Source organism: Cyphellophora attinorum (assembly GCF_001299255.1).
Source record: "Cyphellophora attinorum strain CBS 131958 chromosome Unknown Contig17, whole genome shotgun sequence".
NCBI classification, from domain to species: domain Eukaryota; kingdom Fungi; phylum Ascomycota; class Eurotiomycetes; order Chaetothyriales; family Cyphellophoraceae; genus Cyphellophora; species Cyphellophora attinorum.
The window spans coordinates 421,720-438,254 of NW_017253245.1; the positions used below are offsets into that span (position 1 = coordinate 421,720).

Genomic DNA, 16,535 nt, shown 5'->3' on the forward strand with positions numbered 1-16,535 from the left:
ACCAACATCACAAGCATGGCGACAGCGAGGAAGAGGAAGGCTGTCACAAGAGATGTCGAGGCGGACGCTGCTGTGGTCTCCGGAGACGAGCTCGATTTTAGCAACCTCAATGGCGGGCTGTCCGACTCCGACGAGGACGCACTAGAAATTGACGTGACCGAGGATTTTTCGGATGATGTGAGCGCCGACGGAGCATCGGACCCTGGCGTCAGTGACGCAGACAGTAGTGTTGAAGAGGAAGAAGACGGTGAAGACGACGAAAGCGTCACCAGCGAAGACGCCGAACAAAATGGGAACTTCCTGCAGCCAGTGCAACAGAAGACGGCAGTGGAGAAAGCATTGGAGGGGGCTCAAGCCATACAGGATGCCCCAGACTCCTCCAGCGAAGACGATGACCAAGGCTACACTATCGAGAAAGATGCCAATGGCAACGACCGGTATGTGTGGGGCGAGATCGACCCTGGCGACGATTCAGACTATTCTGTGCCAGACGCAGAAGCCAACACGATAGGTGACATTCCTCTCAAATATTACGACTCATACCCACACATCGGCTACAACATCAACGGGAAGAAGATCATGCGGCCAGCAGCCGGCCAGGCTTTGGACGCTCTACTCGATACCATTGAAGTACCCAAAGGATGGACAGGCTTGACAGATCCAAACACTGGCAAACCTCTACAGCTAAGCCAACAAGAACTCCAGCTCCTCAAGAAGGTCCAGATGAACGAGCTCGCCAGCGACGGCATTGACCCGTATGAGCCTACAATTGAATGGTTCACGAGTCAGGTCGAGCAGATGCCACTGAGTGCTGCTCCGGAACCCAAGCGGAGGTTCGTACCATCGAAACATGAGCAGAAGCGAGTGATGAAAATCGTGCGAGCAATACGGGAAGGCCGTATTCTACCATACAAGCCACCGACGGAGGAAGAAGAAGAGGTACAGAACTACGATGTGTGGGCCAACGAGGAGCCTCGCAAGGAACATGCCATGCATATGCCAGCACCCAAATTACCGCCACCAGGCTTCGATGAGAGCTACCATCCGCCACCCGAGTATCTGCCTGATGCCAAAGAGAAGAAAGAGTGGGAGGACATGGATGAGGAAGACCGTCCGAAAGACTACCTACCGAGTGACTACAATTCGCTACGAAAAGTACCTGGCTGGGGTCAATTCATCAAGGAGAAATTTGAGCGATGTTTGGATCTGTACCTGGCGCCACGAGTCCGGCGTACAAAGATGAACATCGACCCCGAATCGCTTCTACCAAAATTGCCAGATCCAGACGAGCTCAGACCGTTTCCCATGCGTCAATCCGAGATCTTCAGCGGACATGAAGGACGAGTGCGTTCCGTCTCGATATCTCCGTCAGGTGACTTAGTCGCCACAGGCGGTGATGATGGCACGCTCCGCGTGTGGAAGCTTGAACCGGCACGTCCAATCTGGCATGTCAAGTTGTCCTCTGAAGATGCGATCAACGCTGTACGATGGCGGCCCACAAAGGACTCCTTGATACTTGCAGCAGCTGCTGGTGATGAGCTGTACTTTTGTGCACCTATTTTCGACACTGCTAGCAGCTCCGAAGGCGGCGGCGACAGCAACATGCTCGAACATAGTCAATCCATTATTGACGCAGGGTGGGGCTTCGCTGCTTCCAACGGATCCTCGAAAAGCACGAGCGCAATTTCGTGGAGCAGACCTTCATCAAAATTGCAGGCCAAGGGCGTTTCGATCGTCCTCAGACTCGGACATGCAGCCAAATCACTGTCTTTCCATGCTGGCGGCAATTATCTTGTCACTGTGTGTCCAGGTGCAAACGTTCCGGCGTCACAAGCTATCGCTGTGCATACTTTGAGCAAGCATCAAACACAGCTGCCTTTCCGCAAGCGCATACGTGGCGGAGGAACACCACAAGTGGCTCACTTCCATCCCACGAAGCCCGTCCTGTACGTCGCGAACCAGCGCCTCATACGAGCATATGACCTGTCAAAGCAGTCTCTGCTGAAGATCATACAGCCTGGAGCGCGATGGATCAGCAGCTTCGACGTCCATCCTACCAGCTCGTCGACCGCTGGATCGGACAACCTGATCGTCGGCTCATATGACCGGCGGCTGTTGTGGATGGATCTCGAGCTGTCGCCTAGGCCATACAAAACATTACGATTCCACGAAAAAGCCATCCGCGCTGTTCGCTACCATCCGGCAACGCACAAGTTTCCGCTGTTCGCGGATGGCAGTGACGATGGAAGTATTCAGATCTTTCATGGTTCTGTGACGAGTGATGCGATGAGTAATGCACAAATAGTGCCATTGAAGGTGCTTCGAGGTCACAAAGTGTCTGGTGGACTGGGAGTGATGGATTTGGATTGGCATCCTACGAAGCCATGGCTTGTTAGTGCTGGCGGCGACGGGACGTGCCGTCTGTGGACAAGCTGAGACCTCCAGGTCCAACTACAAGCAATAGCATGCAATCGCAAGCAGTTTCAAAATGCCTTCTTCTTGTGTTCGTAAGCAGCTCTTGTGAGATTTCTTTGGAAGGTACGACTAGAGCTAGGTAGCTCGCAGTCGCAAGCGATGGAGTCATCCGGTGCTGTAGAAGTTTGATCACGTGATGACGCGATTTGGAGACGCGTCGAGATCGCCGAGTCGATCTTGGGTTCGACATGAACTCGAAATGATCCACGCCTGAGCGAAGCGTCACCGCTGGCCTCTTGATGACCTCTGCGCGATTTCAGACCATCACCGAGCTCAGTGCTGAGAATGCCTGCGTATGTTGGAGAATCCTTCTTCCTTGATTGTATGCTAATTCGTGACAGGTCGGGCGATCAGCACAAGTCCAACGGTGCTGTCACAGCAAATCCTTTCGATGATGCAGATGAATCTGTGAAGAAGCAGAGCATATCGCCGTATACCGCGTCAGAAATTGCTACCCTACAAAGTCGACTGAACAAGCAATTAGGCCCCGAATGGCTATCGTCAAGGCCAGGTGCGGGAGGGGCAAAAGTATACTACGTTGAGACGCACAAGGCCATACACCTTGCAAATGAGGTCTTCGGTTTCAATGGATGGAACAGTGCTGTGCAGAATATACAGATCGACTATGTCGACGAACATCCCCAGACGGGGAAGATCTCACTCGGCTTGTCTGTCACGATGCGGATCACTCTTCGAGACGGGACATATCACGAGGACGTTGGCTATGGCAGCGTAGAGAACATGAAGGGCAAAGCGTCCGCATTCGAGAAAGCAAAGAAGCAGGGAGTCTCGGACGGGGTCAAGCGTGTTCTTCGTAACTTTGGACAGCTACTGGGAACCTGCCTTCAGGACAAAGAGTATCTCAACAAGGTCACCAAGATCAAAGTGGCCCCTCGCAAGTTCGACATCGATGAGCTATACCGACATCCAGATTTTGCCACCAACAAGGGACCAGCAGTGAAGAGGGAGATCGCAGCTGAGTCAGAGCCTAAGCAGCTAGCACACAGCACCAATAGTGACAACAGTCGCATTATCGCCGAAGATATGGACTTCGACGAGGGAATGTTTGACGATGATGATTTCGGAGGTGTCGATGAGTCTGCTTTTCCAACAGAGCCTCGTGATGCAGCTAAGAAGTACCAGGCTTCTGTAGCTCCACCCGTGGCTGCATCGCGAGCAATGACCACACCTTCTCGCCCGCCTCTGAAGGCGCCGTCGAACAATGGCGCATTGCAAGCCGGACACCAACAGACGAATGGAAGGCCTGTTGAGAAGCCGAAACTTGGCCCTGCGAGCGTGCCTGATCCAGCTGTGCCTGGTGCAAATAGAACTCGTCAGCGGTCTTCGTCACCAGGCCTGCCTTCCCAGCACTTCAACAATCACAACCAGGTCGCACCCGCCACAGGCCGAGGGACGGGTTTCTTCTCTGCCCGTGCGGCAGGGAGTGTCGACGAAAACAACAATGTTATCGACGGTGCAGCTCAGACGTTCAACCCTCACTTGGAAGCTCGCTCGATCCCCCGGAATCCGAATATCGACCATACCAAGTCCATTGCATTACACAGAAACCTTACACCAGCTGCACCTGTTCCCGCAAGAGAAGATGGAATAAATGCGTCAGCGTCAGCGTCAAACATGACTAGGGCTGCATTGCCGGGACAACCTCAGACACCCCAAACGCCGATCGGAATGGGTCGAGGGTTTTCCACATCTCATTATCGACCGCCGACCAGGCGAGGACCAGATGGTGCTATTCTGGCACCTCATACGAGCAACGCTGTGGCTGGAGGCGTGGACAGAGTTCTTCACGCAAATAGACGGCCACCTTTGAACGATGTAAGCAACATGCAGAACCAACATCAATCAACAGCTACTACGCCGGACGGCACAGATGCGAAGAGGCAGCGAATAGGAGGCTCTGGTCAGGAGTTTCTTTCAAACGAGAATCAGCTCTCTGGTGAGCCCGGATGAGCAATATCCGCCGCAATGCCGCAGGATCAGCATCGACTACTGGCATCAGACGACTCGGTCTGCAGCTGATCGGAGCAATGCCGGCATCCTTGTCACACTGCATACTGCACGATCGTGTCCATGCAGAAGTGAGGAGTATTCGCTAAATTCGACATGTGCAATACAGCACAGAGACGGTTGACCACATGGGCAGTCAACCGAGAGGATGACGAGTCCGGGCTTGTAGGACTGCATAATTCAGCAGAACGACCTCACGATGTCGAAAAGCATATGTCGTGCCACCTCCAATAGAGTAAAGTGAATATGATATATGACAACCATCCGCTGATCGAATAGTCAAGTCGAAGTGATTGGGACAACATGACACTCAAGTGACTCATCTCTGAGCTGATCATTTCAGCCCGGAGGTCTGCACCTACCACAATGCCATCAAGTACTGTGCTCTTCGCTCGGCGCACTCCTCAGCAGTCACGATACACCGTAACCTACACTCCGAATCCCTCGCGACTTCCGACCGTTTCGAAGATTCAGATATCACGTCAACGAATTAACATGCCTGATCGATCGTCCTGGGACAAGGAACATGCCCAATTCGAAGCTCAGCTCAGGGCGCAGGCTAATCGCAAGGAAGTGCTCGACACACATGGTCAAACGCATTCCGTGCACGCCACCCAGGCGGACTCTCGCCCCAGAAGAAGACCTTCACTGTCATATGTATCTCAACCAAGTGCAAACCTGGGCCTCAAGCCGAGTACTTCGTCGCAGAGGCCTCCTCAGAAAGTTCAATTCACTCCTTCAGTCAACGAGAGAGAGTTCAGTAAGTGGTCGTCGAGCCGGAGACCGAAGGGCAAGATCGACCAGAAGAAGAAGCTGAAGAAGGCAGGCAGGGACGAACCCGAAGTTCATAGTGGTGTTGGCCAAGAGCGACACTTAAGCTGGTTGTCGAAGCTCAAAGTCTCCTCGAAAAGTCTCAGTCCAGGCAAAGCCAGCGGACACCACGTTGTAAGCGTCTCCATTTCAGTCGGGTCAGCCAAAGGCAAGAACGACCCGTTGACATATCGACAGCCTAGCAAGTCAGACCACCAAGCTTCGTATGACGGACTCACACGTGTATCAGACGACCCTGCCACCAGGAGTCAGCGGCACTCACACACGTACCGTGGCGCTTACCTAAGTCTACCGACAACCATGCCAATCTCCTCCGCGCCGGAAGGCACTACCAAGCTCCCTCCATCAACGTCTTACACTCCAACAATGTCGTCTGGGAGCAAGTCCGCAGCAGCGTACTCCGCGACGCAGCTAAGTGCACCACAGCAAGCCTACGGTCAGCAGCCACCGAACTTACACAGGCCGTTCCATGAACCAACTATCAACCTTGCGCCCCACAACATCGTAGCGAACACAGGTCAAGCAGGCCCAGCGCACTTGCCAAACTACACTGCAACCCCTCTGCCTCAATATGCGTCAAATCCGCTCCAGAGCCAGCGCCTGCACCATAATTCAGTCTCTCAGGTCCAGCAGCCATCTCATGATCAAGCTCAGCAATATCACAACTCGTCTATGGGACAATTCGATGCCCGGCACCACCAACTGCCACCGAACGACCCGTACTGGAGGATTGTACCACCAAATCCTCCGGGCCCAAAACTGCAGCTGAATCAAGTCATTGCCGCTGCTAGCGCACATTCGAATCCCCGCGCCGGAGCAAGTCACCCATCAAAGGTCATCGCAGGACGTCCGCCAAAGGGCGCCCCACGAACGGCTGAGAACACGGTCACGAGTGCGACAACAAGATTGCCCGCACCGAAGCCTCCCAGCAAATCACCAACACCCTCTCAGAACAACACGACCGCCACGGCGGGCGCTCCAAGCTTGCGGACCAAGAAGGCCAGTGGCGCAGCTGCGCAAGGACCTCCGAAGGACTCGAGCATGAGCGGCAACAGCTCGAAGATCGGGACAAGAGATGCAGCTGGACGACCATGGGGACCAAAATGGGATGATGCTAGCGGTAAGGTTGTTTGGGGATACTGGTGAGGCCGTCAAGTTGTGACAACCTTGGATATGGCGCTGTCGGCTATTCCCTTCGTTGGCAGCGTATTGCCCGATAAATGTAGATGTGCAACGCGGTTGCCTACTCACACAGTCGAACTCTGGACATCCATCTCTAGTACGACGCGTTTGGACCGTGGTGCGTGGCATTGTGAGCACGAGCCTAGAAAGAGTGTAAAGCTGGCAAAGCTTGATAGGGTCAAAGGTTTAGATCCGAACGACGGAGCATCCACCTGTAGGGCCCAAACTTGCGATCGAGTTCGTTTTGTGGATGAACAGTACAAAGTGCAACGGGAGTACGCTCGCGAATGGTTGAGCAAAGGCCATGGAGAACTGAGCTTGCCGGAGCATCTGAAGATGCAGAAGACGCCCACTTGAAGGCCACGGGCAGTCGCGATGAGAAGGTGTCGGGTTACGAACAGATCATGAGTGTAAGGACATCAAGCGCGCCGGGGATGCCGTGGAAGGCTCATTATGGAGATCGAAAGGAGGAAGTCAGAGGAAGAGGTCGAAAGAGAACATGAGAAATGTCAAAATCGAGCTGATGAAGCAATCGGAAGGCCGAGTAATACAAACGAATCCTTTTGACAATGTGTTGATGCCTGCCTGCATACCTGTAGTTTTACAGACGACATGCCTTGCATTGTGGAGGCTTCCCCTGACCCTGCCCAGGTGGCCCCTGGCTCCATCGTGACCACAATTCCGGCCATCATTGCTTCATGTACAGCCCATAATTTGCATCTATGGCGGCCAGTACAAGACCTCAATACTATTCGAATACGCTGAAAGTCATTGATATACGGGAAGGTGCGTTGGTGAGGGCTCGAGCTGAGCTGCAAAGCGCAGTGGATCGTGGCCTCGTTCTGGTATCAGAGCAGAGCCCGCCAATTGACAACCATGGCAACATCTTTACCGGCGGACTAGGTAAGTGACTATCAACAAGAAAGGCGTTCTCTCTGTACCTCCTACAGCTGGAAATCTTATCGAAATGTCTCCTACATTGTCACAGTACCTGAACCTTGCTAGGCATCGCGTGTCTTCACTTGTACCGGATCTACCAAGCGATCACTTCCGGGAAAGATGAACAGGACATTCAAAAGCTGGTGGAGGCTGCAGAACGCTACACACCTAAAGAGATCCCAGCGGAGTTGACATTTGCAAATGGACGAACATCACCACTGTGTCATACTGAACTGGGTGTCATCTTCATCCAGATGGCGCTCCGGCTTGTCCGAGGGATGCACCCAGCGTTCAGAGATGACAAGGCAGACCCCAAGAGCGGTCCTCAGGGGACCGAGCTTAGTGATTCCACTAGCCACTTCAATTTTCTTTGGGAAGTCAATCGTGGCTCAGGTGAGGCAATCTGGCACACACGAATGCAGGGCAAATCTGTGGAAAGCAACGGCCATCTCATGGGTATTGATGAAGTACTCTGCGGCCGAGCTGGCCTACTATGGGCTTGTGTACTTCGAAATCGTCTCTACCGAGTGCTGTCACAGGGTGTGGACTTTCGGGACGCAGACGAGCATGTGGTAGTCGATCGCTTGATGTCACGCGACACCACGGATCTGATTGGCATTTTACATCTTCATGGTCTGCCGACACATACTCCATCAAGCCCGGAACCGCCCGAACCGCCGCCGTACTCTTGGCCATGGATCGACGACTGGCATGCGCTTGGCGGCATGCACGGGGCGGCAGGTATCATGGCAGCAATGTTCCAGGCGGATTACGCTGACTTCAGGACACCAATGACGGTCCCACGCAGCATTGGACAGAGCGTACCAGCATTGACGTCTTTCTTCGAGCATACTATGGACACTCTCTGCCAGACTTGCCTCGACAATGACGGCCATCTTCCTATGTCAAAGCCACCGTTCCCCTCCAAGAACAAGAATGCAAATCCATTGGTCCAGATCTGCCACGGCACACCAGGTCTACTACTCATGCTAGCAAGCGCACGCCGCAACAAAGAGTTTCGGAGCAAGCACTGGAAGCCATTGTGGAACGAGGCCTTCGCGATAGGCAGCCATCGAGTCTGGGCGGAAGGCCTTATCAGCAAAGGAGCGGGGATCTGCCATGGCATTGCAGGAAACGCGCTTCCCTGGCTGATGTGGGTGGAAATAGACGTCGATGAAGGATGGAGCACGGCACCACATCTTGAGCGGGCTCTGGCTTTTCTGAAGGAGTGCATGAATACGAAGCCGTTCAGTGAAGATCTGGAGGACAAGTATAGAATGCCTGACCATCCGTATAGCTTGTTTGAGGGGCTTGCGGGAACGGTGCTTGTGTGGATGGAAGCTGTCAGGATTCTGGACAAGATGCTCAGCAAAGCTGCAAGTTGATAATGTCTTTATGCATGGCTTGTTGTTAGCTACCAGGTAGACCCTTCAAAAGCGAGTACAGGTGTAGGCTCCAAAGTCTCAAACCTTCCACGACGACGTTCCACAAGCTGGACAGTGCCACCAGCGGTGTTGGATGTAACAATGCAGGCACTGAGCTTCCACGAAGATGAAAGGTACCACGCACTTTCAACATGACATAAGCACTCAGTCTAAGGACAACAACCGTTTACCAGCGGTCGTCGCTGGACTGAACTCGCGAACTGGGTAAACAGGTCGACACAGAGCGCGCAGATCGATCACCCAGTAGCTCAGTGGTAAGTTGCAAGCCTCATGGCCGTCTGGACTATATTACTTAGGTGACAGTCGAGACCGGTTGACAATATAATGGGACGCCTGTCTGCACATGTGGCCGGATGACAAAAGTAGCAGAATCCCAGACGGATGACTAGGGCAGCTTTTCCACCTTGGCGTCATTCTGGCTGGCTGAGTTGCTCGTCTTCGTTTCAGCTCGCCCACTACGCATACAAGATACTAGACTTCGCTCCATGAGCACCATATACCTACCAAGCAAGACCTCTGCATGCCACCGCGCTGTATTTAGATATTGCCAGCGTCTAGAGCTGTGGTTTCTCGAAATCCTGGGGGCACAATGTCCAATCACGACCGTTCTTCGTATTTCGTTTCGTGAATATGGGCAGCCTGCTTTCTAGCTTCAAGATAGCGCTGCCTCAACCTGCTGCTATTGGTATGAAGAATTGCCGTACTTCTGCACGGCGACGGTCTGAGAAAAGCGACTGCAAGGGCGCGGCTGATGTTGGTGCTTGCGTGGACAAGGTAACGTTATATCATGTGCGAAATGCCACCCATGAAACTCATCCTCTCCCAACTTGGAAAGCATCCCAGCACAGCATCAAGCATGGCGAAGGGCAGGAAGATCACCGCCCAGAGCAGCACCAACAGGACCATCATCGTATACCGCGACTGCCTCTTTTTAGCGGTCGCCAGCTTCATATTCCTCTTCGCTTACTTCGACACATCCTCGACGTGGCTTGTCGTGGCAGACGCAACAAGCCTTCGGATAAAGCCTGACCATGATGGCAAACGTAACATAACGACAGATACGTTGGCGGCAGGAGACCTTGCCTTCCCCATATCGAGAACAGCAGGTACCAAGACAACGGATCCTAGCACTCATTAGTGAGAAGGCGCGAAGACGACCGCCCAGATTTTCGACTTTACAGGTCGAACGTGGCTCTGCTTCAGAGATCAAGCAGCACGTCTGGTCTGCTCGTCCGAGCCGAGGATGCAATTCCGAGGAGACCTCCAGGAGGGAAACATAGGGTCACAGTGGCCGCCAAACGCCTCGCGCGCCCGACCGTCGTCAGGATCTTGGCGATTATTCTGATGAACTCGGATTTCGTAGCCAGAGTTGTCTGGTCAGAAAACGCATACCTCGAAGCGTCTAAGCTTGAGAAAACACGATAGACATCGAATAGAAGGCGATCACAACTTGGCACTCAGACGTCCGCTGTCCTCTGTTACGACCTTCTCGACATCGTGAAACTTGACAAACTCCTTCAACATATCCCTCTCAGCATCGGGCAAAGTCATGCCGTCTAGTGCCGTTTGTCCGCGGTTACATATTTGCTTGACCTGGATCTCTAATGTGCCTGTTAGAATGATGTTGTGTCCGGAGAGGACCAGAATAGGGAGACTAATGCCTCGCCCAACTCATACTCATGCGGATACATACCTTGTTTCTTGCCATTGGCATTATGGGGAATCTGAGAAACCTCAAACATGAAATGTGGTACATGCCGCCTGCTGAGATCTTTGATGATTGCAGCCTTGATCTTTTCTCGCAGCTCAGACCGGGGGAGGAGCGTCCCAGAGCTATGGCCGTCGGCAACTTTCAGGAACAGGATTACGCGCTCAGCAGCATCCGAGTACTTAGCCGTCTGACGTTGCTGTCCCACAGCTAGCCCATCGTGTACGGCGCTGCTCAGCCAGGCGCCGAGAGAATGTTGTACAGATCCGATGTGCCGAAGCGTACCCCAGAAGGGTTGAGCACTCCATCGCTCCTTCCCAGTACATATATGCCCTTAGTCTCCGGATTGACTCTTATCAGATCGCCGTGAGTCCAGACCCCTGGAAACCCCTGGAAGTACGACTTATGATACCTGTTGAACTCCGGGTCATTCCAGAAGCAAACAGGCATGTTGGGGAATGGCTTCTTGCAAACAAGCTCACCTGCTGTACCGTCCTCCACAGGCTTTCCCGTGGAGGGATCGAATGCGTCGACATCCATGCCCAGCTCCTTGACTGCGATTTCGCCGGCGTAGCATGGTAGGGAGCGCGTTCCGGTCATGAAATTGCCACAGAGCTCGGTGCCGCCTGAGAAGCCGATCTGGCATACGGGTCCGAATGCTTCGGCTAAGTAGCGCGCGGTGCCTGGTGTGAGTAGTGCGCCGGTTGAGTGGATGGTGTGCATTTTTCCGTTGGGTGGTAGGGCATACTCTTTCGGCTTGATGCCTAGTTTTTGCAGCTCACTGAAGTAACGAGGAGATCCACCATAGCCGGTCACACCCTGCTTGAACACCGCGCGTAGAAACGTGTCTGGGTTAGGGTGGAAGGGCGAGCCATCATAGAGCAACATGGCACTCCGGCAAAAAAGCGCTCCCATAGAGATGTTCCATAGCGTCCATCCAGTACCACTGTAGTGATAATGGATGTCATCACTTCCGAAATTGTTATGGATCTTATGCTCTTTGACTCCGTTGATCATTAGACCACCTTGGGAATGGACTATGCCTTTCGGAACGCCCGTCGTGCCGGAAGAGAACATTACTATGAGTGGTGTGTTGAAGGGAACACGTTCGAAGATGAGGTCTGCGTCTGTTTCACTACCCAGGACGGAATTGATGGGGGTCCAGCTCGGATTCTGCGTTGTGGCCTGTTCCAGGACGATGACTTGTGGCTTCGCTCCGTCGATGGCATTCAGAGCATGTTCGATTTTACTAGTGATATCGTTCAGCTTCCCGTTATAGCGATATACCAGTTCCGCAAACAGAAGCTTCGGCTTGAGCTGTCCAACCCTGTCAGCAAGTGCTTTCTCGCCTATGTCAGTAGCAAAGCTAGCAAAGACAGCCCCGATAGACGCAGCAGCAAGCAAGATACTCAAGCTCCTCGCCGAGTTACCTCCGACAAGAACAACAACATCGCCCTTGCTGACGCCCTGTCGGCGCAGTATTCCTGCATATTGGGCAACGAGATGTCGCAGCTGCTTCCAAGAGTACCTCGTGGGCTGCTCGATGTTGGTCTCGTTCATGTCAATGATCGCCAACCGATCATCGTCGCCCTGTAGTGCATTCTCGGCATAGTTGATTCTGGCATCAACGAAGAACTTGGGAAACTGGTCGATCTTAGCGTTGTCGTCGATGGCTTTGCCGGGCCCGTTCTCGGATTTGATGTTGCAAAAGTCCCATACTGCCAACCAGAAGTCGTTCAGACGGGTAACGGAGAAGCGATGGAGCTCTTCGTACTTAGTGAACTTGAGGTTGTGTTTGCGGTTGACGTAGTCGCGGAAGCGGTCAAGGTTGGTCACAAGGTCGGGCGGTGGCGTGTAGATAGGCCCGGTTTCTTTCGCCATGACGGCCCAAGCTCTCGGATGCTGTCAGCGATTGCCTAACCCCAGCTCATGCTCGACTGCTGTGCAACAGGCCAAGGCGCTCCTGGTCTGGGAGACCAGCACGCGTGTATTGATTTCCCAGCCGAAAATCCGCCTGCTTGCCTTGTTGCACTACAGAACCTGAAGAGCCGCCGGGAATGCAGCAATACACGTTGATCATGGACCTCCGTCATCATACAACGAACAACCTCGGGCATACAGAAGTTGAGTTTCAAGAGTCGGTGTTCAAGCCGGACGGATAGGGCGTTCGGCCTTGGGCGATCGCCTCGTCCCTCCAGGGCTAACACGGCGCTCCAAATTGCCTTGCTTGGCTTCCACTTAGGCGTGATGATCGTGTTGCCTTTTGCAGCTTGCTTGGAGCTGTTGAGCTGCGAATGTTGTCGTGCCTTCCTGTTCACTATCTCTATTTGGCACATGCACTCTTCTGGAGACTGGGCGTTTCTTGATCAAGAGCGGCCAAGGTGGCATTGAAGCGTGTTTTATTCCATTCACCATTAGACACTGGGCCACATGTGTTTTGGGATTATCGACGAGCTTGAACAATTCTATTGCTTCGAGCCACGAGCAATCATCCGGCGGGAGGTCATCAGATAGCGTATTTGCGAGCAACAACATCATTTTCGTGGAAGAATGGGACAGGAGTCAGGCGCATACAGAGCACTGGATGCACACTTAGATTCGATCCTGCCACCGGAGCGGCAAACACTTGGAAACAGCGTGATACCAACGCTGCTAAGCTCCATAGGCTGCATCAGCACCATCCTTCGTCACGCCCACTCCGTCTCACAGGTCGGAAGCTCCAACGCCTTCGGGGACGAGCAGCTGAACGTAGACGTGCTTTGCGAGAAAGCAGTTCGAGACGCTCTGACCCAGTGTCCCTCCATTGTGACCGCCAGCAGCGAAGAGGATCCTGTTGAAAGGCCAGTACAAGGTGAGACCACGACCGATAAGTCACAGAGCCCGCCACAACGGTCAGGAGAGACCTACACAATCGCCTTCGATCCGCTCGACGGCAGCTCCATTATTGCTGCAAACTGGACTATTGGGACCATTATTGGCATCTGGACGGTAACTCGGCTCTTCACCAAAATCCACGCAAAGGCCAGATCGCGGCGATTCTTGGCGTTTGCGGACCGCGAACCGGTGCAGTTGTCGCCATTCGTTTGCCGGAATGGGAGGAGAAAGGTGTATGTTTCGAAGTTGGCATCTCGAGCAGCACAGGGACAAGCGCTGGAGCAACCCAAATCAGTATCCTCAACACCGACATCAGGTTCACCCCAGAGGCATCCGTCAAAACCAGATATTTTGCGCCTGCAAACCTTCGAGCTGCAGCTTCCGACTCCAAGTACCTGGCTTTGGTCAACCATCATATTAAGGAACAGTATACCCTGCGATACAGTGGAGGGCTCGTTCCAGATGTGGTTCATATGCTCGTCAAAGGCCACGGAGTCTTCATCAATCCTGTGTCCAAAGCGAGTAAGCCCAAGCTGCGAAAGCTGTATGAATTGTTTCCGGTGGCATTGGTGATAGAGTGTGCAGGCGGCAAGGCCGTCAATGCAGATGATGGCGAGCCTGTGCTGAATCAGGAAGTGGCGGATGTTGAAGAGAGAGGAGGTTTTGTCTGTGGGACATCCGAGGAGGTCGACTTTGTGGTAAAGACGCTGGTTCGGGGTGAATCTATATCCTGACAAGTCGAAATGTGTCGTTTCTGAGTTGGTCTGTCAATGTCGAGATTCCCACAGGCTGTGACTCTTGTTCTGACGGCCACCGCGGTCCGTCGCACACCCGTCTGATTATCCATGAAACTCCTCGTCAGTTGCCCGGCACAAATCGCCCTGGCCCTCATCTCCCACCAAATCCCCTAATCCCATCCACAAGCCTTATCGCGTGTGCCTCAGTGTTCAGCACAAACTCATCCAAACTAATCAAGTCCACATCACTAAACAACAAGTAAAAATACTTGAGCGTCTCCGCGAACCAAAAGCTCTCCATATCATCCGTCTGCCCCGCCCTCTGCACCATCGTCTTCACACCCTGCTCAACCACCTCTGTATCCCACTGATACATCACCGAACTCAACGCAGAATGCCCGAACGGTGTCCTCGTATGGTGGATAATCGTCTGGAACATCTTCCACCCGACATCCCGCCAGTACTCGTCGCCTGTCATGCGCCACATGATAAAGACGGACTCGATCGCCTCGGGTCGGAGGATGTATTTGGGATCGCCGACTTTCATGTAACCTAGTGGGACGTTAGGGTCGGTGCACTGCTCGTAGAAGACGCATTCGTCGTGCGCTAGCCGCCAAAGCGTTTCGTTCCAGGGGCACTGGCCGCCGGTGTCGAGGTCGTCGCATGGGAGGAGCGAGAACGTTTCTGGCATGATCCCTGTAGGAGAGTGGTCGTAGGCCCAAACGCAGCCCTGGGTGAGCTGCTTTCCGATTTCGAACTCCTCGGGTGCGTCGAAGAGCTTGGAGGACATGGCAAACATGCCGCCTGCAAAGCATCCCAGGTGTTGCGCTCGGGGTTCGAGTTCGATTTGATCGTTTCCGGGGACGCGGGAGATGATGCCGGAGAAGAGTGCTTTGTTGGTTTCGGCACCTGGGATGTGCGAGCGGAAGAGCATGAAGTCCTTGATCTTCTCGGCGGCAGGCTTCCAGAGTTGAGCGTAGAGGGTGTTGATGTTCCCGAGCATTAGGTGACCCTTAACAAGATACTCGTAGGACGAGTCGGAGAGGGCGCCGAGACTGTACTGAGATGACGCCCGAGCGAACATACGCTCTTCGGGTGTGGCGCTTGTCGATACCGAGGACGCATCAACGATCTCGGGCCAGAGTCCGGGTATTGTCGAGTCATTTTGTGTCTCGGCGAACACATTGAGCACTTTCTCCACGCTTTGTTGGTATTTTGCATCGCCAGTGAGTTGTGACAGGCGCGAGAATTCCAAGTACAAGCTTCCGATGTCCGCCATGGAAATGCTGTTGGACGGCGTGAAGACTTCGCCGACATCTGCCAAGTGGCAGAAGCTACACGGCATATCATTGGTAGTCGCGAAGGCACCATGCAACATATCACCCACTTCGACCAGTTTCGGGAGGAGTCTTGGCTCGTGGCTGAGGTCGTACGCTCCTAACAGTCCTCCCAGATATCGGATCGTGGACTCGAACAAGCTGACTTCGCATTGGTTGGCGTTTTCGCGGAAATGGATGGTCATGGTAGCGTTGACGGCATAGTCAAATTCTTCCTTCAAATCCATGATCAAGAGCGTATCCAGCGCGTCCACCAGCGTTGCGGACCAAGAGCAGAACTGGGTGCGAGAGCCGCCACTCAACGGCATAAGTCCATCTGCCATCCATGAGTGGTCCCGGTACCCATCCCATGCGTGAAGGAACTCCTTCTTGACGGCCTGCTGGCGTTCGAGCTGGACGTATGACTTTCTCGGAAACGCATGTTGTAATCGCTGGGATCCGGGCGATGAAAGGAGTCCGTCGAAGATTTTGAAGCAGCAGTAGATCGAGATTAGCGCAATGGCATATCGCTCGAGCTTTCTTCTTCCATAGATAGAAAACGTCGGTCGTTTCATTGCCGCGCCTCGATGGATGCTTGTCGCGTACCTGTAAGGCGAGAACATCTTGATCCTGCTCGTTCTACCTGCATGTCAGCCGTACCCGAGTGTGAAGTAATACGGGCATAGCAAGGCCCCTTGCGTGTTTACTGAGCACAGACACATTCGCGTGACTACGATCTGAAAAGTCACAGAGCGGACAAAGAAAGGGGAGGACAGGAGCCGTTGCCAAGCACGTTGGTGCCACATCCATTGCTTGTCTGAACCCGTCATGGCCAAATCTGGATCACTGGGGAACATCACTAGGCATGCTTCAAAGTTTCCCCAGGTATGATGAATGGACAAGGGATGAACGATTTCTGTAGAAGCAACCACATTTTCGACACGAGATGAAGTACGCGATACTCCACCGTATAGGCGACCCCTAAAAGCTTCGTGAATTC

At 53.4% G+C, this 16,535-nt stretch overlaps 7 protein-coding genes across 7 annotated transcripts; 5 read left to right on the forward strand and 2 right to left on the reverse strand.

Moving 5' to 3' along the window:
* Positions 1 to 15: 15 nt before the first annotated feature.
* On the forward strand, positions 16 to 4,446 carry AB675_5874 (Ribosome biogenesis protein ERB1; the record flags this gene model as incomplete). Its single annotated transcript, XM_018146119.1, has 2 exons — positions 16 to 2,414; positions 2,817 to 4,446. 2 exons carry the CDS (start codon positions 16 to 18, stop codon positions 4,444 to 4,446), a joined length of 4,029 nt encoding a protein of 1,342 aa, XP_017998836.1.
* A 423-nt stretch (positions 4,447 to 4,869) lies between these two features.
* AB675_5875 (uncharacterized protein) lies at positions 4,870 to 6,480 on the forward strand (the record flags this gene model as incomplete). The annotated part of the gene is made up of 1 exon (XM_018146120.1): positions 4,870 to 6,480. The coding sequence occupies one exon, from the start codon at positions 4,870 to 4,872 to the stop codon at positions 6,478 to 6,480; it is 1,611 nt and encodes a 536-aa protein (XP_017998688.1).
* A 758-nt stretch (positions 6,481 to 7,238) lies between these two features.
* On the forward strand, positions 7,239 to 8,840 carry AB675_5876 (LanC-like protein 1; the record flags this gene model as incomplete). Its single annotated transcript, XM_018146121.1, has 2 exons — positions 7,239 to 7,419; positions 7,522 to 8,840. The coding sequence occupies 2 exons, from the start codon at positions 7,239 to 7,241 to the stop codon at positions 8,838 to 8,840; spliced, it is 1,500 nt and encodes a 499-aa protein (XP_017998777.1).
* Positions 8,841 to 9,696: 856 nt separating this feature from the next.
* Positions 9,697 to 10,038, forward strand: AB675_5877 (uncharacterized protein; the record flags this gene model as incomplete). Its single annotated transcript, XM_018146122.1, has 1 exon — positions 9,697 to 10,038. One exon carries the CDS (start codon positions 9,697 to 9,699, stop codon positions 10,036 to 10,038), a length of 342 nt encoding a protein of 113 aa, XP_017998866.1.
* A 305-nt stretch (positions 10,039 to 10,343) lies between these two features.
* Positions 10,344 to 12,489, reverse strand: AB675_5878 (Acetoacetyl-CoA synthetase; the record flags this gene model as incomplete). The annotated part of the gene is made up of 3 exons (XM_018146123.1): positions 10,344 to 10,501; positions 10,594 to 10,807; positions 10,894 to 12,489. The coding sequence occupies 3 exons, from the start codon at positions 12,487 to 12,489 to the stop codon at positions 10,344 to 10,346; spliced, it is 1,968 nt and encodes a 655-aa protein (XP_017998750.1).
* Positions 12,490 to 13,158: 669 nt separating this feature from the next.
* AB675_5879 (Sedoheptulose-1,7-bisphosphatase, chloroplastic) lies at positions 13,159 to 14,216 on the forward strand (the record flags this gene model as incomplete). The annotated part of the gene is made up of 2 exons (XM_018146124.1): positions 13,159 to 13,715; positions 13,778 to 14,216. The coding sequence occupies 2 exons, from the start codon at positions 13,159 to 13,161 to the stop codon at positions 14,214 to 14,216; spliced, it is 996 nt and encodes a 331-aa protein (XP_017998838.1).
* A 154-nt stretch (positions 14,217 to 14,370) lies between these two features.
* AB675_5880 (Mannosyl-oligosaccharide 1,2-alpha-mannosidase MNS1) lies at positions 14,371 to 16,110 on the reverse strand (the record flags this gene model as incomplete). Its single annotated transcript, XM_018146126.1, has 1 exon — positions 14,371 to 16,110. The coding sequence occupies one exon, from the start codon at positions 16,108 to 16,110 to the stop codon at positions 14,371 to 14,373; it is 1,740 nt and encodes a 579-aa protein (XP_017998735.1).
* Between the last annotated feature and the right edge of the window lie 425 nt (positions 16,111 to 16,535).